The sequence below is a fragment of the Juglans regia genome, chromosome 10 (genome assembly GCF_001411555.2).
Source record: "Juglans regia cultivar Chandler chromosome 10, Walnut 2.0, whole genome shotgun sequence".
Classification (NCBI taxonomy): domain Eukaryota; kingdom Viridiplantae; phylum Streptophyta; class Magnoliopsida; order Fagales; family Juglandaceae; genus Juglans; species Juglans regia.
The window spans coordinates 5,140,890-5,159,995 of record NC_049910.1 but is presented as its reverse complement, the minus strand read 5'-3'; the positions used below and the strand labels follow the sequence as shown (position 1 = coordinate 5,159,995).

Sequence of the window (19,106 nt, the reverse complement as noted above, 5' to 3'; positions counted from 1 at the left end):
TCATTGATTGAGTAAAATATGCATATGCTTATTGTAATCACGGTTTTTCTTGAACACTGGATGGATCCACCCTCTTTCTTAAAAAAAAAACAGGAAAAAGATGCTTGAAAAAAATATATTAGGGTAAAAAAACCATGGCTTGGATGAACCTTGCATCCTATTGATTGAGCAGCTTTCTCACTATGAACAAGTTAAAGCTACGTTTAGATATTGAGGTGATTTTAGATGATATACGAATAGTAGTAAAAATGTAGTCAATAGTTTGTAAATAATAGTAAATAATAATAAAATAGTCTGAGATTACTTCACTTATCAAGCACAGCCTAAAAACTACAATAGATACTATATTTTTATAATAAGACATCTACTAGAATGAATTTTTACCCAACTTTTTATTTTCACCTCAACACAAACCATGATTACCAAAAAATAAAAAGACTAGGAACCTTGCAAAACTGACATGTTTTGTCATCTAAACAGATTATTGGCATGATCCTCTTAAAGATGCATGTGAGAGCAAAGACATAGGTTGTTTTAGCTTCTTTTATATTTGTATATGAATCTTAAAAACTACACTTTTGTTGTTAGGAAAAGGTTAGAAACTATATTAAAACAGCATTATCTTACTCTGCTAATAAGATGGTGTTTGTTTAATAACCCTAAAACAAATTATTACTAAGAATAAAAATTTAAATTTTATTAATCCTTCGGAAAATACAACATTTTTCTTAATGCCCACAAAGTTCTTTGTTCGGTGTCACAGCAGAATGTTGTTAGTTTTGAGCAGAATGAATAATGCAAGACAAATTCTGCTAAGAACACACCACGTACCTTCATTACTTGGCCAACCATGTCTGATGAAGACTCTGAGAATAAACCGGCGGTTTAAGACAAAATCAAGAAAGGGCTTACTCTCTCTCTCCCCCCTCTCCCCCATTGTTCTTCAAACTGCAAGTTCTCAACGGCAGTTACGGCTGATTTTCGGCTGTTTTCCAGGTCTGTTCACTCTCTTCGAGTCAGAATCTCTCTCTCTCGGCAGACACATGCTTATCCCATTTTGTGGATTTTTCAGTTTAAAGAATGCAATGATTAAATCTGGTCCCGTTAGAAAACCATTTCGATAGGCAATCTAAGAAATTTCATAGATTGGAGATGAGCGTACGGAAGAAGCCGTTCTGCGTGGGAGAATTTGTGTTTTGCGGGGGGAGAGCTGCTGTGTTTTATGGAGTTTTTTTCTTAAAAAAAAAAATAACCATGCTGGCACTACAGTGACCACACTTAAGTGGTGTGTGGAGTAAGGGCTTGGAGTAGCAGGACTCATAATGAAATCATATCCTGTATCGAAAAACACCACTAATGGGAATGAGAATAAAAGGGTATCTATTAGTTTGAGTTTTCAGTCTATTAGATTTGAAGTGTACAGTGTTATTTGATCTGCAACAGGACTAACAAAATAAGATGGAGGAAGGGATTTCTAGTGAAGATGAGGAAGGGGTGGACTCTTATGTGGCTTTAGAAAAAGGAGGGGATGAATGCTGTGTCGTTGAGGATGTTGAAACTCCAATGGTATTGGATGATGCAAAGGAGGATAATGTGAATTTTGAATATTGTCGGAGTTTAGCAGGTGGAGTTGTAGAGCCCATGTTGGGGATGGAGTTTACTACAGAAGATGATGCGAGGAACTTTTACAATGTGTATGCTAAGCAAACAGGTTTTAGTATTTGTGTGAATTCATATTATCGTTCGAAGAAAGATAATTCTATTATATCTCGAGAGTTTTGTTGCTCTAAAGAAGGGTTTCGTCGAGAGAGGAGTGCAAAAAAGGTAGTTTTGGGTGATGACACAAAAAGGAGGTGTGTTAGACCGATCACAAGGGAAGGTTGCAAAGCATTGATGACGGTGAGAAAACGAGATAATGGGAAATGGTATGTGGCAAAACTAGAGAAGAACCACAATCACGAGCTCGTGACTCCAGCAGTTTCTTAGGTCCCATAAGCAGGAGTATGATCCCTGTAAAAGTTTGAGCAACTTTTTTGGTTCCCCCGAAATGGGTTTAAACAGTCCTGCAAATGTCTTGACTAGATTCCTACAGTTGTAGAAAAATGGTATTTACTGCACAGAATAGTGTCAAGTACATGGGAAAGGGAAGGTTGGGCACATTTGGAATAGATGCCCAATGTCTGCTCGTGTTTTTTTAGTGTTATGCAAGCTAGTGATCCTGCATTTCATTATGCGATACAGGTTGATGAAGAAGATTGGCTAAGTAGCGTATTCTGGGTTGACACAAGATCAAGAATTTCTTACAATTGTTTATCTGATGTCGTAGCCTTTGATACCACTTATCAAGTGAACCAATAAAAATGCCATTTGTGCCTTTTATTGGAGTAAATCATCATGAACAGTCAGTGCTGTTTGGCTGTGCATTGCTTGCAGATGAGACAGAATCCACATTCATTTGGCTTTTCACAACTTGGCTCGAGGCAATGTCTGGCAAGCAACCTGGCTTAATTATAACTGACTATGATTCGGCCATCAGTAGAGCAGTAGAACAGGTTTTGTCACACTCAAGGCATCAATATTGCAAGTGGCATATCATGAGCAAAATGCCCAGGGAAATGGGAGATACATATAGCTCACTGCCTAGAACATTTCAAGTTGAATTTGATAGGTGTACGAACAAGAGCAAGACACCTGATGAATTTGAATCTGCTTGGCCAATGATTCTTGACAAATACAATCTTAGAGGAGATGAATGGCTTCAATCTCTTTATATCGATCGCAAATTATGGGTTTCAACATATGTAAGAGACACATTCTTTGCAGGACTGTATGCTACCCACCGACGTACAAGCGTGAGTACACTTTTTGATGGCTATGTGAATGCAAGGACTACCTTACAGGATTTTGCAGAGCAATATGAGAAGGCATTAGAGGATCAATATGAGAAAGAAGCAAGGGCAGAGTTTGAGACCTTTTATACCAAACCAATTTTAAAGACGCTGCTTCCTTAGGAAAAGCAAGCAGCAGACATTTATTTGAGAAAACTGTTTACAGTATTTCAGGATGAAGTATTTGAATCTCTTGCACTTGCTGTGAAATTCAGTGGAGAGAATGGAGGATCCAGCACATACAAGGTAGCGAGGTTTGATGAAGAACATAAGGTTCACTTTGTTTGTATTAATATAGCGGAACAAGTAGCTAGTTGTACTTGCAAGATGTTTGAATTTGAAGGGGTCCTTTGCCGTCACGTGCTTGTGGTTTTTAAAGCAAAAAACGTCTTTTTGCTTCCACAACATTATATCTTAAAGAGATGGCCAAGAAATGCCAAGGATGAAGCCATTTTGGATCTTCAGGCCGGTGGCAAAACGCGAGGCAAATCTCATAAAGGCAAGAAGTTGCAGTACAATATTTTGTATCAGGAAACTATTAAAATGTGCAGAGGAAGGAATGATATCTGACCACAGTTTTAAAGTGGCATTAAATGCCCAAAGAGAGGCCAGGATCAAAATTGTTGATGCGAAGAAAAATGCCATCAATGCAAAGAAACTGGAAACCATGGCCAGCACAAGTTATCAATATGAGATCACCACAATTTCCAGCCAGGTGGACAGTTCATCAGCACTAGTAACTCCCCTCGAACACCTGAAAGATAAAACACGAGAATCTTTAAAAGAAAGTAATGCTTTAGCATCAGAGCAATCATCAAACAGAGATGGGCTATGCACTAATTGTAAGTGCCCTGGCCATGATAGTATTACTTGTTTGCGGTTGAAAGATTCGGGCCAAACACTTTCATGGTAAGATTATTTTCTTCAATGGCTTTTGCTTCACGTTAAATATCATTATCTGCTCTAATCATATGTAGATTTGCTTCTCTTTTGAAGGACAGTCAAAATCAGAAAATTGCCTCTAGGACTGGTACTGCTGGATAGGAGACTGGCATTCCTCTGCACTGAAGGTTTATTTATCTTCCATAGTTTTTCTAAGTTGTCAATCGCTTTTCAGTCACGTTACTGATAAAGTTAAAGAGACCAATATGAATTTTATAGCCTCTCTGTTTCAGTTGTATTCTTTCAAGGAATTTGAAACATTTAATTTTATGATTTCTGTCCCGGCAGTATGGGTTTCGTTGCATTGAAAAAAATAACTAGAAGGTTAATAGTGTTATTCATTTGCCACACTGATTCCCAAGGGCTATGGAAATATTTCTCGTTGGAGCCTTAAAAGAAAATCCATGTGCATCTTCTGAGGTGCAGAGTCCTGCAATCTTGGTCACCTTCTGATTATTTGATAGCTCTTGTGTTTGGGCAATTACCCTTTTTTCCGTCTTTGTTTGTTTGCCAGGCTCTTTGTTTCTTTAAGTTCATCCTTTAGAGACCCACCCTTTTTCTTCTTTTTTCCACTTTTCTTTGGCAAAATGCAGATCTTCATTTTTTTTTGTGATAACACAGATCTTCATGTTGGTTTCATACTTCCATACGGTTTGCTGCGGACTGGTGAGAATTCTGATGGTTTTTCATAGTTCCTTTTTAAGGAGGTCATGGTTTTAGTTTTGTTTCTTTGAGCTATCAATTAATTGTAGAATGAGCTATCTCGACTTTGCTATTGTGATCTGATGAATCATGCATATTGCTGCTGCTGCTGCTGCTGCTATGTTATGATAGTACTTTTTTGTTGCTTAAGGACGAATTTCTGATTTCACTTGCGTTTTTTGGATTTTCTACTTCTGGAGTCATTTAAATGCAGCATGATGTCAATTATTATGTAATATACAGGTTGATGCACCCCTACCTCGGATGCATCTACTTGGGTGAAGTAGTAAAGGTGGACCAAAGCCATGCTTGACCTGAGGTCCATACCTGAGATGGACAACCTAGGGCGGGTTGTAGGACTGGATACTCCATTGCAGCAGCCGTGTGGGCACTGCACAGGACATGATGTGAAGGCTTATATCTCACCCTGGCAGATTGATTATTCTCCAAGAGGCCAATTATTCCCTACAAGAACCCCAACCAGTCATATGCACATATTAGCCGCTCTCATCAGCTGCCCTTGGCACCATAAAGGGTTTTTTTTTGCGGGATGGAATGTGAATGCCATATAAAGGAAAGAGCTATGCTATGCATCAGCCGGAGCCGCAGCACACCACACATGTATATATATATATATTTTTTTTTCACTCAATGCATTGAGTGTGCGGCGACTGCAGCGCACAGTAGACTGCCGTTTATATTTTCTGATAAAGGAAAACGCCCTCTTAAAAGGAAAAGCACCCGGGAAACTGTTCTCCCATAGCCTTCAAATTACCTAACGCTCTTTCCATCCCCCTAGAGATTCTAAATTCTTTCCTTTTGGCCGGATACATCCTTTTAAGCATAGAGCATTCCCCCCCGCTGTAGGAGTCTGGCCAGTTTCTGAGCTTGTTTACTTGTTCTGCTGGGCAATCGTGCAGTCAACTGCATTATCACCAAGTCCTTTGTGCACCCTTTATACGAAAGTTGAGGTAATAATGTCTTCAAGCTGCTCGGGGCATGTCTTCGACCGTGTGCATCTGAAGTTTCTAGTATTATATGAAAGTTCCATGAGATTAAGATTAAATATCCTAAAACGTTTTTCCCAGAGTTTTTTTATTTATTTTTTAGTTCCTTAAGAAGATTGTAAAGCATGTAATCATCAATTATTGAAAAAGCTGTAGGATAACCTTCATAAGTTCTTTCCGGACTACTAATCTTCAAACATGCTAATGCCGAGAAGCAAATTACCAAGCACTACAAAGAGTAAGATGCAGTTTAGACAGTGAGATGAGATGAAATGATTTTAAATAAAAATTAAATAAAATATTAGTAAAATATTATTTTTTAATATTATTATTATTTTAAAATTTAAAAAAATTGAATTGTTTATTATATTTTATATGAAAATATAAAAAAATTATAATAATGAGATGAAATGAAACATTTTTACCATCCAAACGCGGCCTAAGAAGGCAAAGATTTCCCCCCTCCTTAAAAAGGTTCTAAATGGAATAGTTTATTTTGTTCTGGGATAACAGGTTCACGACGAACAGACAATTACGAGAGGTTTTATTTCGAGTTAAACCTTTGCATTGCATCTGTCTATTCATGGAGCGATTTCAAAAACAAAATCCAGCGGATCCCTAAACTAAACGGTTAGTTTGGGCCCTTGTCCACACAAACTTAGCCCCAAAAGCCTTCTTATTCCACCAGCACCAGATATCTCAAGCAACCGCAGAGGGGTAATCCCATATCTCTACAAGTTTCAAAGATCCATCCATGTAGTTTTTGACCCAAAAATAGTTGGTGTTGAATAGACTGACTTGAGATGAAGGACATGAAGTGGGGCTGTTGTATGGTTCAGTGTTGTCGGCTCTCTTCCCGTGGAAATGTGGGAGGGGGCACTCAGGGCAGGCTCTCCCCCATGTTGTAAATAAGGGGGCAGGCCAAAAACAAGTATAAAACCGTTGAGTCCCATTCGTGCTGGAAAAACTGTAGCAAAATCAAGGAGAACATAAAATCACTCCAAATAATGACGCAGTGAATGTAATGAATCAGACAATCATTGAACATGTTACAAGTTAGACCGAAGAACATCAAAACCCAAATTTCAGAGTGGAGAACAAAGACTAGTAGACTAAAAAATCACAAAGTAGCAAAACCCCAATATGTCTGTTGGACCATTACCATACATCTTTTTCACAGTGGATTTTCTATTACCCCATACTAACAATTAGAATGACAAACCAAATCTCTTGGTCACAAAAATTTGCAGGATCACTCCAAACTACCTTTTATTAGGTCACGATTTTCACAGCCTCTTTCATTTTCATCGAGTTACAGCTTTAGACTCCATCTTCAAAGGCAAAGGAGCAGAGAATGCATAATTCCCATTTTGAACCCGAATATGCCCTCCAATTTCATGACTTCCTTCCCTTCTCGAAATCCTTCTAGGACTTCTTTCCCCATCACTGGACCGGGGTGATTCTCCATTTTCCGAGTGTGCCTTCTCATCATCCTCAGTCCCTTGAGGAAAACCCTTGCACACGGTCTTTGTGAGGTCTTCCTCTCCTTGGTGACCACTGGAAATACTGTCATCCAAGCAAGTACCATCCTCACTGGAAATTGGCTCGTGGATGTCGCTATAAACCCTATACACGTTCCCATTATCTGCAAAGCTCACACTTTTCTTAACCTTAGATTGAACCCCCTTCCTTTTCACCAAAACCCCATTACTAATTCGCCCATTATTTCCTCTGATGACAAATCTGGGTGGGTTTTCCTCGTCATCATAACTGACTTGCAGGAACCCCTCAAGCTCGGCGTTTTCTTCGTTTTGATAAATCTTAGAAAGCTCACTAATCTTTTCGACTCTGGCCCTCAATTTCTCTATCATATCCCTCTGCCCATCCATATTTTTTATCTTGGTGCGCAAAACCCTAGATTTATCACCATTTGGATGACCAAAACTCACATTCTTACTCGTTTTGAAGGAAAGCCCATGCCTTTTTACTGAAACCTCATCCATGAACTCCAAGAAGCGCACCAAATCTCTGCTAATCGACCTCTTCCCTTCCCTAATCATTGGGTCTCCACCCTGCAAACAAAACCCATATATTTAAAAATCAGGTTTTGAGGGAGCTTTGTCTAATTATCCCTTAAATAAGACGAACATGGAAATTTTGAACAAAACAAAATGTACCCGAGTATGATTTACCTGAATAGTGTCAAGCTTGAGAAGCAAATCCATTGCTTTGTGAGAAAGAGCGTCGCAATCGAAGTGGGTCTCGGTGGAAAGCGAGGATTTGAGCGAGTTGAAAGTGGACTTGATGACAGCGAGGTCTTTGAGATGTCTTAAAGTTCTTGATCTGCGAACAAGGAACGCACGGAAATGGGTTTGTATAACACGAGCGGATAAGTCTCTGAGAGAGTACGGGGAAAAAGAACATGGAGATGGGGAAGAAGTCGAAACTTGGAGGAGAGAGGACTCCAGGGACTCGATGCGGCGAAGCAAAGAGGAAAGCATTGAGCCGGTCCCATGGGTTTCTTGGGAGCGTTGGTTTTGGGATCGTCGTTGATGATTTTGGTAGGGGTTTTGAGGATGGAGATTGTGGGTGTTAAGTTTCGTAGATTGAGAATAGGGATCGTGATGATGGTGTTGCTCATGGTTGTGAGGGGCAGAGTGAAGAATGTGAGCAGCAAGGGCATAGAGAAGTGGGTCTTGTAATGGAGGGGAAACTTGCGGTGGGCTGCAGCTGCAACAGCAGCAAAAGTTGTGGAAACAGGTGGTGGTGTTGGTGGGGTTAGGGTGGCTTTGGTGGTGATGGCAGGCCATCTGGTGGTAAGCTAGATACAGAGTTTTGAACTTTTGGGGTTTGATGGTTTTTGGTGCCTTTTTTTGGAGTCGATTACTATGCGTCTGTTTATTGGGGGTTTTTTTTCTTCATAGGGAGAGGAGGGTGCATATAAATGAACATAAAGGCTTCTAACAAGTGTCTCTTATAAAGGCTAATTATCGACGACCAATGAAGACTCGCCATCTAAGGGGTACATGCAAAACAAACGGGAGACGCACAGTAGGAGATCTTGAATCTTGACCCCCACCCCCTCTCTCCTCTCTCATTCTCTCTCGAAAAACCAAAATCTCTAACCTCACTCTCTTCCTTTCCCTCTCTATCCTTCCCTCTCGTGGCCTAAAGACCTGCAACTTTACCCGTCGAGATCTCAATGCCTGCAACTTTATCCTCATAGCAGTACTTTATCCTCTCAAATTCATCTTTTCCCCTTTACATAAAATCCAGCTATACGATTTACACAAAAACAAAAATTTTAATCAACCACACAATCTTTCTTGTATAAATTTGAAACATTGTCACATAAATTTAGGACAAGTTTGAGGTGTGGGATGAGATATAAAATTTTCATATCATCTCATCTTATCATTATACATTTTTCAAATCTTCATACAAAATATAATAAATAATTTAATTTTTTCAAATTTCAATTCATATTTTTCAAATCTCAAGACAATAATAATACTAAAATATAATATTTTAAACTCTCAAATAAAATGTAAAATTCTCATCTCACCCTCCAAACCTACTTTTATAATTTTCATTTTTTTCACTGTTGCATATGAAAGTTAATGATACAAGTATCATTTGCATGTAATAAAAAATCTTGCGACCAAAGTTTTTCATTTCCCAAAACTGCAGCTCTTAATAGTGGATTATCCATATGTAATACAATCGTCATTCATGTTTGTCGTCAAATAAAAAAAAATTGAGAATTTTTCGATAGGAGAGAGAGAGAGAGCTTTGATGGAGTGTGTTTCGGTGGCTTGGTGGCTTTGACAGAGTGGGAATGAGGTAATTCTTTTGAAAGCGAAGCGCTACCTACTCAGCCCACATTTACTTCCTTGAAATACAAATCAAACAAGTTTTTAGTTAGTGAATTGAAGAAGTAAAAGAGACAAAGAGAGTAATGGGCTTCGACAGAATAAAGAGAGAGAGAGAGAGAGAGAGGATGGAGAAGGGGGTGGATTTTGACAGAGCAGTGACCCTTTTTTTTTTCTTTGCAGTGCATTTTATTAATGAGAAGATGTATATCTCACGTGGCCCACTATGATTGGTTTTCGTTATTTGCAGAACAATGGAGACACTTGTGTGAAGTTATTCTCATAAATGAATAAAGTGAATCAATAAAGTCGACGTAAAAATTATCGGTCATGAGTTAAATAAAATATTTTTTTAATATTATTATTTTAAAATTTTAAAAAGTTGAATTATTTATTATATTTTATATAAAAATTTGATAAAATTGTAATGATGAGATGAGATAAATTGAAAGTGTTTTTGTATCCAAATTTCTTTTGAAAAAAAAAAAACTAAAAAATTATGTATTTTTTATACTTTCTTGGAGACAGAAATTTTTGAAAAAATACATTTTGAATTTTGTTTTGTAAAAATAGAAAATTAAGGCAGTTTCCCTTTTTTAAAAGGAAGTCTTGTATGGTTGACTAGATGAAGTTTGAGTACAAATATAAAATCATACGAGTTTATATAAAAACTTGTAAAAGTTAAGTTGTATATAAATATTACTTTTTATAACAACTGATTTGATAAATAAATTGAATCAGATTCGGGTTTGCCCGAGTGGATTATCGTATGAGAGGTGGCTGCCGATTCTGAATCTGCCATTGGCATTTCAAATGCTTTGGATAGTCAAACAAGATCTCTTCTCAGGGAAATTTAAGAATCAGTTATCCCAATAAGTTTTGATCGACTCACCTCAGAAAAGTATGGGCTGGTCATCAAATCCCAGAAAGGAAGATCAAGTATACGGCACAGAAAACTAATATACCAAAAAGACTCCCAAAATTTTACTTTCAACTGGCAGTAGCCATTCCTGTTCCATCTGCCTGTTTCTTCACCATAGCAGCATGCTTTTGTCCCGCAAGATGATAATTGAAAACTGTCTCACTATTACATACCACATTACATATTGCACATGTCCTTACTGCCTCAGCTGCCGCCCCACCTTCAAGAACCTTCCGTCTCTTCGACTCCAGATCCTCTTCATGTGCAGCAGCCTTCTTCCGACTCTTTTTCCCACCAACAGCTTTATCCATATTGAGCTGCTCTTGCGGCCCAATTACAAGATTTTTTGATCCTTCAGCACTTTGAGCTGGGGCAGTTACTTCATTTAGTTTCTCCAGGTTCTTCTTATGCTTCTTTCCCAATTTATGCTTGTCGAGTACATCCTTGGTGTCACAATCGATGTTGCAAAGTTCACAATACACAGATTGTACAGTCTTCGTCTTTGTTTTCATTTTCTTTCGGTACATCTTCCCAGCGCTATTTCCATGATGAGGAGTGCTGTTAGCCCTGAAAGTGAAGTTTGGATTTGCAATGGCCAACTGTTCTGTCCCACTTGATGGTATCGACACACCCTGTACAGAATCCAGATACCAGGAGATTAATTACAAACAATAATATATATACCACACCAGTGTAGGAAAGATGCCAATATATAATATCTAGGTACGCTATGCATTCTTATTGGTTTTTTAAATACTCATTTTCATCGATGTGTATGGAAACCACATAACTAATCCATGATAGAGTTGAAAACTTGCAGAACTGCCTGACTGACCTTTAGACTTCCCAACAGGAAGCCAGCTCAGTCACAACTTCCGTTCTCAATTAAAACATGAGCACCCAAGAAACATGCAATGGGACAGGACTTGAACAGTTAACTTCAGCAATATGGTCTTTGCCCTGCAACTCCTGGATCAACGCCTAACCTAACTGCCCTGCGTATCCTTCAACAGATCCCTAGTTACTCAGTTTGATATATAGTTTGAACGTCCAGTGGTATGATCTATGGTTAGAGGGCTACAGATGCCAAGAGATTCGGAGAACATAAGAGAACAAAACCACCCTATGGAGCTTGTTAAGCCACGTAGGAAATGTACAAATAAAAGTTAAACGCCTTTTGTGTGCGACTAGTCCATATTTCATGTCAGGTTTAAACAGTTTTTATGACAACTAACCAAATTTGGCAAGTGGGTTGAAAAGTAACACCAAGCTGAATTCAAAAATAAATTTAATTAGAGTACAATTGTAGCACAAAGATGCAGGAAAACATTTAAATCTGTTAATGAACAAGTTCACTCTTGACCATAAAAGAAGTATGAAAATAGACACAAGGATAGAATGATGACAATGAAATTGGCAGTCATAATAGTTTATAGTAGCATAAATCATATTTGAGTTGTTTGTACAAGGGTAGTATATTCATACTCCGAAAACAAGGGAGGGGAGGAAGGATAAATTTACAGGAAACCAAAGCATGATCTGAAAGTATTGGGAACCTCAAAAAGTTGCAGATTCTGTCTGCATTTTGATTTTAGCTCATATAGGTTTCTCACATCAACAGAAAACTTTGGTTTAGGAAAGGTTATTGATGAAAACTACTCTGGAAATATGACACAGGCCCCTATCAATTATTGAAACTATGTCTGGAATCACGCTTCTCACAGCTGTATCGTCTCGGGATTATTTCTTGCTTAATTGGAAAGGACAAAGATGGCTTCCAAAGCTGATTGCATATATTAAAGCTATTTCAGCTTTTATCTAGCCCAAATGGATTTAAATTTATGAGTGAAGTGCGTAGTGCATCATGCTAGGGAGTTTATCCATGGGAATGTTACATGACACTGCTCTCAAGAATAAGGTTTGTCAACTGGTTTCTTGTGGAAGTTTGGGAGTGTGAAATTTGAGGCTTTTTTTTTTTTAATGGCAGGGGAACCACCCCACGGTAGAGCCCTTGAGACTCATCCATGGAACCTAAACCCCCGGAAAAACTAGCACAGTAACCCACCGTCATGGCCTCCCACTTAAATCGCAGTTTGATTTTAGGGGGAATCAAACCTGTGGCATGGGGCTCATGCACACAAGTTCGCCCTTACCACTTGGGCTAACCATGGGTGGGTAAAATTTGAGGGTTTTTAACAAAGTTCTTCTCAGGAAATGGATTTGGAGATATCGTATTGAAAGGGATGCATTATGGAAAAATGTTGTTGACATTAAATATGGGAGGATGTGGGGGAGTTGGCGTTCCAATGAAGTAAGAGAAGTGTATGGGGTGGTTCTGTGAAAGTCCATTCGGATGGGTTGGGAGGAGTTCGTCAATCATTTTAAATTCAAGGTGGGGGGATGGAACAAGGGTTCATTTTTGGCATGATATTTGGTGTGGGGATTCAGCTCTCAAGAATGTTTACCCTTTCCTTTTCAGGATTGCTAAGGATCAAGATGCTGCAGTGGCTGATTCCTTTTCTTTTTTGAATAATAATCTTCAATGGAATGTTGATTTTGTCAGAAATTTGCATGATTGGGAAGTCAATGTAGTCTCTGATTTTTTTGGTAGATTATATGATTTGAAGATTGTTCAGGGAAGGGAGGATAGTTTGTTGTGGATTCATGCAGGAAATTCCAGACTTTTGGTTAGTTCCTTTTATAAGGTGCTAACATGTCAATGTCTATGATTACCCTTGGAAATGCATTTGGAGAGTTAAGGTGGCATTTTTCTGTTCGTTGGTGTAACACCCTAATGGAAGGCCCAAATTACATGGCCTATACTCCAAAAAGACTAGTTAATGATACAATTGGAACCCCATTGGAACCTTGTAAAGAGCAAGAACTTCTTATTTCCAAGCAATGTGAGATTTCATACATCATCTGCCATTATCCTTATCATATGGGGTATCATAATCTACCCTCTTAAATTCTTGACGTCCTCGTTGGGCCAGTCTGTTATAGGTGGCACAGCTTAAGTCCCACATTTCTAGTTGGGATAGACTCTGATACCATTTGTAACGCCCCAATGGAAAACCCAAACCACATGGTCTATACTCCAAAAAGACTAGTCAATGATACAATTGGAGCCCCATTGGAGCAAGAACTTTTCATTCCCCAGCAATGTGGGATCTCATACACCACCTACCCTTATCCTTATCATATGGGGTATCACAATTGGTGTCTCTTGGAAAAACTCTCGCCATGGATAACTTAAGAAAGCTTGGACTTTGTGTAGTAGATTAGTGTTTCATGTGTAGGAAAGATGGTGAATCTGTTAACCATCTTTTTCTTCATTGTGAGGTGGCTAAGACTTTGTGAAATGGGATTTTCGGTAGGACGGGTATTGCTTGGGTGATGCCTAAGCATGTGGTGGATTTTCTTGCACGTTGGAAAGGTCTTGCAGGGAGTCAACGTATTGCTGCCATTTGGAAGATATTACTCCGTGCTTGATGCGGTGCTTATGGTTAGAGAGGAATGAGAGGTGCTTTGAAGATAAAGAATGCTTGATGGGAGAACTTAGGGAGTTTTTCTTTAATACCTTTAGTTTTTGGGCAAAGGCTCTTGTATTGAATAGTGATAAACTTTTTTTTTTTTTTTTTTATAAGTAAACAAGTATTATTAATCCAACAACTGTCAATTACAAAGTCAATATGCCCTATCTACGTAGGTGCATTAGAAACTAAGAAATCATGAAGGTCCATGCCATTAAAGTCCACAGCAATGCCTCAAGTACAAAGAGTCCTAAAAAATAAATTTTTTAGCTCCGCCATAGATCTCTCTTTTTCTTCAAACGTCCTCTCATTGCGCTCCTGCCACAAGCACCACATAATACAAATAGGGATAATCTTCAAAACCGCTTTGATCTATTGCACACCTCGAATAGAGGTCCAGCAAGCCAATATATCCAACACAGTTCTCGGCATAACTCACGCTAGGTCCATTCTTTTAAACACCTCATCCCAGAGAATCCTGGCTACCTCACAATATAAAAATAAATGAATCACCGACTCATCCCCTCTTTTACAAATGCAACCCTAGTCTGCAATAATTATCCTCTTCTTTCTCAGATTATTCGTAGTGAGAATCTTGCCTAAGGATGTTGTCCACACAAAGAAAGAAGCTTTGGGAGGAGGCTTGTGTCGCCAAAGCCTTCTCCAGAGAAACTGTATCTCAAGAACTTGTGTGAGTACCTTATAAAAAGAACGAACAGTGAACACCCCTCTCCACCACAAACCATCATGATACTTCATCTTGTAGAGGAGTGTATGTAGGTTTCTTCTCTTGTATACTTCCTGTGTACTTGGACCATACCTACTCTTGGTAATAAAATCTCTTATTAATTTAAAAAAAAACAAATTTACATGACACTGCTATTTCGCTCCAAGGCTTAAAGACAGTTTCTAAAAGTTAGGAAGGCAATGCGCAATTACCCCTACCACACAGAAAAATATTTAACTTATTAATAAACCTATAAGCAGTGTTTTAATGATCTTATCAGCATCTAGTGGAGAATAAAAAAACTTGGTGCATCCAACCCAGACAGTCCTTAAGGACTCAATTGAACGGGAGAATTATAGTATTGTTAAGATTCAAATTCTAATAACTCATTGTTTTTTAAATCTCAACCTTTTCCATTCATTTTCCCAAATTTCTACAGCAATCAGAACAAAACCAAAATTCCGCGTTCAAAACTTTTAAAACGATTCCTTTCAAACTTTCTTAGCAACCAACTCAACACCAAAACCACAATGCAATTGAAATATGAATAGGGATATTAAAAAGATAAGAAAATAGAACAAGAAAAAAAAATCATATTAACATGCGCGATTCGATTAGCATATTCCCGAAATTAAGAAAAGAAAAAACTTGTATATTAAACAAAAAAAAAAAAAAAATTCACTTACAGCTCCATAGCCAACCCGGTACGCCCCGTACATCCGGACGGCCTCCTTGGCCGCCCAGTTCTGCGAATTCGGGTCCGAATAGTAAACGGAAGACCCCGTACCCAGAGTCTGATGGACGAGACCGTACGACCCAGCACCGGCATGGCCTTGGATGCGCAAATGGGTATGCTGGTAGGAGGTCAGGGAGGCATAGGCGTCGACCCCAATTGGGATGATCCTACCGGGATCGGCGCCAAGGCCGGCGTACAAGTCATGGGGTTCAAGAGAGGAATGCGTAACGGCAGTGAGGGAAACTGGGATATGGTCTGGAGGGTAGTATGCGTAACGGGAAGAAGAGTAGGGATCTGGAGGTGGTGGGTTAGTATTTGGAGGTTGTGGTGTGATTCGGTGCGTCTCAGGCCACCCGGCATAGTCCATGGCGTTTTTTCAGCGAGAGAGAGAGAGAGAGGGAGTGAGGGTTTGTTGCTGAGTAGATGAGTGAGAGTGGGGGGAATGAGGACAATTGGATATGGGCTTTTTTTTCCTCAACCAATTGGATATGGGCTTTAGTTAGGCTTTCAGAGTCCACTGCTACCTCCTCCTCCTTCATTCTTTTTGTTTTTGTTAATTTTTTTTTTCATGTCTTTGTTATGGGCTTAAATCGGTTATGATCTTTTTGGTTCGTGGTTTTCCTATTATTGGGATAATAAATACAAGTTCAGATGTGTAAAAATTCTTTAAAAAAAAAAGAAAAAAAAAAAAGAGTAAAAACATACTATAAAAATAGCAAATTTTTTAAAAAGATTATATATTTTTTCAAAGAGTTTGCACAAAATTATTACGTAATAGATATGTACAAATCATTTTTCTTATTATCAATATCTTAAAAACAAAGTTAATACTTAATAATATGAGGTAATAAACATGATTTAATTCCTCCTATGAGCTAGTAAACAAAGTTAGCTCATGATTTCTTTCTTTCTTCTGAGAGTTTCTCTAGCCTATAAAAGCACACATGCTGAGAGTCTCTCTAGCCTAATCTTTCAAACTTGAACATGTCTTCATCCCCCCCAACTCTTCCATCTCTAATGAAAGCAATTTGATGTTTACCATTCAGGCTACGGACAAGGACTTGGGGCGTTCTTGAAGCTCGGATTAATGTACGTTGGGCAATCTAGCATGCAACTTGAAATTTACCAGAAGTTGATGAAGACACCTCAAACTCAAGATTTCCACCGAGCAGAGCCTACATTTATGTACATAGATAGTTTATTTTTTAACTTGTAGAACCAAAAACAGGTAGGTATTTCACCAAAAGATCAACCAAAACTATTCATGTTCATATGTTATCATGATTAATTTGGAAGCGAGCTACACTCCAACTATCATAGATCAACACATGAAATCAATTGAGGAGCCCACCATGAGCTTTCCAACGTCAAAGGGAAGCTTCACCTCAAATCAGGAAATCTGATATTTTCTAATTAGTTTGGGATCTGACCCCACCAACAATTCATGCTTGTGATCATTTCCTACTCGTCAGGACTTGATTCCAACATCATCTTTGGTTTCTTCCTAAAAAATAACTAAAATTTGAAGCTTTATTGCCACAGTTTCTTCAGCTATGATCTGATAATTCTTTATCGAATGAGCCCTCTTGTGACCACCCAAAGCTTGGCCCCGTGCATAAAACTTAAAGCAAATATCACAGTACTTGTGCTCCTTTGCCTCCAAGAACTCATAGCTTGTCATGAGGGACATTACTCCACTCATCTCCTGCTCCATTGAATTTTCTCTATATTCAGTATTTACAAGATTGCAATTAGCCTCATCTTTAGTAATTATGTCACGAGGGCTGGTTTTTTCACTTTAGAGTAGTTTTTAGTTGTGTGTATTATTGACTGATGGTGCCTTCAAGTGCCTGATGAGAGTGGAAATTCCTGTTGCAGGTCTTGCACTTGTATTTGGTTTTCTTCCAAGAATTATTTATGATTCCAGGAGCAGTACTAGTCCCATAGTCTAAACGTTAAACATCATAAGCTCCTATATTCAAAAAACATGAGGCCAAATTACAATATAGACAATCCTCAGCTCATGAAGGCACTGGAGTTGGCCTGAAAAATTACTAGAAAAAAAAACACGAATGGGAGGCTAAAAAGAGGGCAATAAGCCTAACTAATAGAACTCCCAAATCTTCAAAACACACAATGTTAGGTACAAAATAGACTAGGCCCAGCCCATTGTGTCGCTATCATCAAAGGCCGAAGGAAGAGAAGGAAAAGACAATAATAGAAATAGTTAAAAATAAGGAAAGTTAAGTCAGATACGTAAAGAGAAAAGGTGACAGAGACATAAAATTGATACCTCATTAACCACTCCTAGGAGGCCTCGATATAAAAAGGGATTTTCCTACAAGACACCCACATGCTTCTTCTACCTTCATCTTGGATACTTGAAAGACATCATCTTCTTCCTTGATGCAAGAGGGTTTCAACCTCCATTGTACTTAGAAATACATAAAGCCACAAGGGATTGTACAATTCATCAAGTATAGTGGATTTCTCCCAAACAATCCGTAGGCATAAACTTTATGTCGAATCATATAAGTCTATATGTCTCTTAATTTATTATTTATTTTTATGGATAAACGCAAGGACACTGTATCGACACTTAAGCCACTATCGTGGGTCAATCAATCTCAAGGATGACTCTTCTTCCTTTGTGGCCTGTACCAAAATTGACATCAAAGATACATGAATATTGCTTGTAAATCAACGTTTCATATCTTTGGAAGTTTGGAACCGGATCACGAAAAGTTTCTCATAATAATTCAAAAACCCTTTTCAATCTCATTTTATCTCAATATGTAATCTCGTCTATTAATTCAGATATTACACTGGAAAAGAGAATGAAACAACAAAAAGGGACGAGAATCTTGTGAAAATCACAAAAGTCGACACTTGTATTGCTTGTAGTGTCAGTAGAAGTTGGCTTGCAATCTATATTTTCACCGCGTGGAATGAATTCAGCAGTTGACGTGAATGGTGTGTTCATGGTTACTCGGGGGTGAACCAAATTTCAGTTCAATCATACGTATTTTTTAAAAAATTTATTTCTATATGAAATTTTAACATCCTAATATATACCAGTAAACATATAATGTTGTACAGTTTTTGAAGTGTGTTGTTTGATCTTGAATGATAAAATAAAAAACTAATAATATAATTGCTCTATTTTTAATTTTGTACACAATTTTTGTTTCCCTTTCCCCTGATTTTTTTTTTTAATATATATTTGGGGAGGGGGAGTTTTAAACCCAAGACTGAAGGCTGAGAGTTTATGTCAATCAGGCCCCAGGCCTTTGACCCATTTCCCTTGACTTTTAAAAATGAGAAATGATAGTTGTAGTTGTGAGTACGCAAGTGCCGTGCAATCACTTTGAAAAAAGTGAATAAATACGGGACCCACATGAAAAAATAATAATATTTTAATAATAGACCCCATTTTTTTCAAAGCGACTTCATGGCGTTTGCGCATTCCATAACTACACGTAACATTACTTTTTAAAAATAAAGAAAATAAATGTTATTCATAAAAGATCATGAAAATTTTATCTCGAATATAAGCCAAATACAATAGTTCCCATATTGAAAAGATCACTCTCAAAATTTTAACATTTCTAATTATAATAGAAGATTTAAACCAAACAAAAGATCAAAGTTTGCTAGCAAACAAATAACAGACAGACATTAATGACTTTGAACACAAATGTAGGGCAAAACATAGAGCCTCTTACTTTCACAAAAATATAAAAATGAGATATAAAGAATAAGACTGATTGCCTCCAA

General features: G+C 38.0%; 4 protein-coding genes across 5 annotated transcripts; 2 read left to right on the top strand and 2 right to left on the bottom strand.

Annotated features, from left to right (window-relative positions):
* The first annotated feature begins 1,458 nt into the window (after positions 1-1,458).
* On the top strand, positions 1,459-1,986 carry LOC108991530 (protein FAR1-RELATED SEQUENCE 5-like). The gene has a single exon (XM_018965810.1). The coding sequence runs from the start codon at positions 1,459-1,461 to the stop codon at positions 1,984-1,986; it is 528 nt and encodes a 175-aa protein (XP_018821355.1).
* Positions 1,987-3,454: 1,468 nt separating this feature from the next.
* On the top strand, positions 3,455-5,075 carry LOC108991531. 2 transcript variants are annotated; one of them, XR_004802639.1, is made up of 3 exons: positions 3,455-3,797; positions 3,890-3,958; positions 4,776-5,075. XR_004802639.1 is itself a non-coding variant. In XM_035695284.1 (3 exons), exons 1-3 carry the CDS (start codon positions 3,556-3,558, stop codon positions 4,778-4,780), a joined length of 321 nt encoding a protein of 106 aa, XP_035551177.1. In that variant the 5' UTR covers positions 3,455-3,555; the 3' UTR covers positions 4,781-5,075. The 2 variants fall into 2 exon arrangements, 1 of the variants encoding a protein (XP_035551177.1); XM_035695284.1 differs by having other exon boundaries at positions 3,885-3,958.
* Positions 5,076-6,536: 1,461 nt separating this feature from the next.
* Positions 6,537-8,487, bottom strand: LOC108991547 (BAG family molecular chaperone regulator 8, chloroplastic-like). The gene is made up of 2 exons (XM_018965846.2): positions 7,732-8,487; positions 6,537-7,611 (listed from the first exon to the last, which is right to left on the bottom strand). Exons 1-2 carry the CDS (start codon positions 8,347-8,349, stop codon positions 6,844-6,846), a joined length of 1,386 nt encoding a protein of 461 aa, XP_018821391.1. The 5' UTR covers positions 8,350-8,487; the 3' UTR covers positions 6,537-6,843.
* A 1,747-nt stretch (positions 8,488-10,234) lies between these two features.
* Positions 10,235-15,764, bottom strand: LOC108986450. Its single transcript, XM_035695279.1, has 2 exons — positions 15,280-15,764; positions 10,235-10,965 (listed from the first exon to the last, which is right to left on the bottom strand). Exons 1-2 carry the CDS (start codon positions 15,694-15,696, stop codon positions 10,402-10,404), a joined length of 981 nt encoding a protein of 326 aa, XP_035551172.1. The 5' UTR covers positions 15,697-15,764; the 3' UTR covers positions 10,235-10,401.
* Between the last annotated feature and the right edge of the window lie 3,342 nt (positions 15,765-19,106).

Excerpts from the sequence above, each read along its gene's own strand:
- LOC108991530 (XM_018965810.1), top strand. The coding sequence starts at position 1,459 with ATGGAGGAAGGGATTTCTAGTGAAGATGAGGAAGGGGTGGACTCTTAT.
- LOC108991531 (XM_035695284.1), top strand. The coding sequence starts at position 3,556 with ATGGCCAGCACAAGTTATCAATATGAGATCACCACAATTTCCAGCCAG. Across the intron at positions 3,798-3,884 it reads TCGGGCCAAACACTTTCATG|GACAGTCAAAATCAGAAAAT; the intron begins GTAAGATTATTT and ends TCTCTTTTGAAG.
- LOC108991547 (XM_018965846.2), bottom strand. The coding sequence starts at position 8,349 with ATGGCCTGCCATCACCACCAAAGCCACCCTAACCCCACCAACACCACC. Across the intron at positions 7,612-7,731 it reads TCAAGCTTGACACTATTCAG|GGTGGAGACCCAATGATTAG; the intron begins GTAAATCATACT and ends TTTTGTTTGCAG.
- LOC108986450 (XM_035695279.1), bottom strand. The coding sequence starts at position 15,696 with ATGGACTATGCCGGGTGGCCTGAGACGCACCGAATCACACCACAACCT. Across the intron at positions 10,966-15,279 it reads ACCGGGTTGGCTATGGAGCT|GGTGTGTCGATACCATCAAG; the intron begins GTAAGTGAATTT and ends GATTCTGTACAG.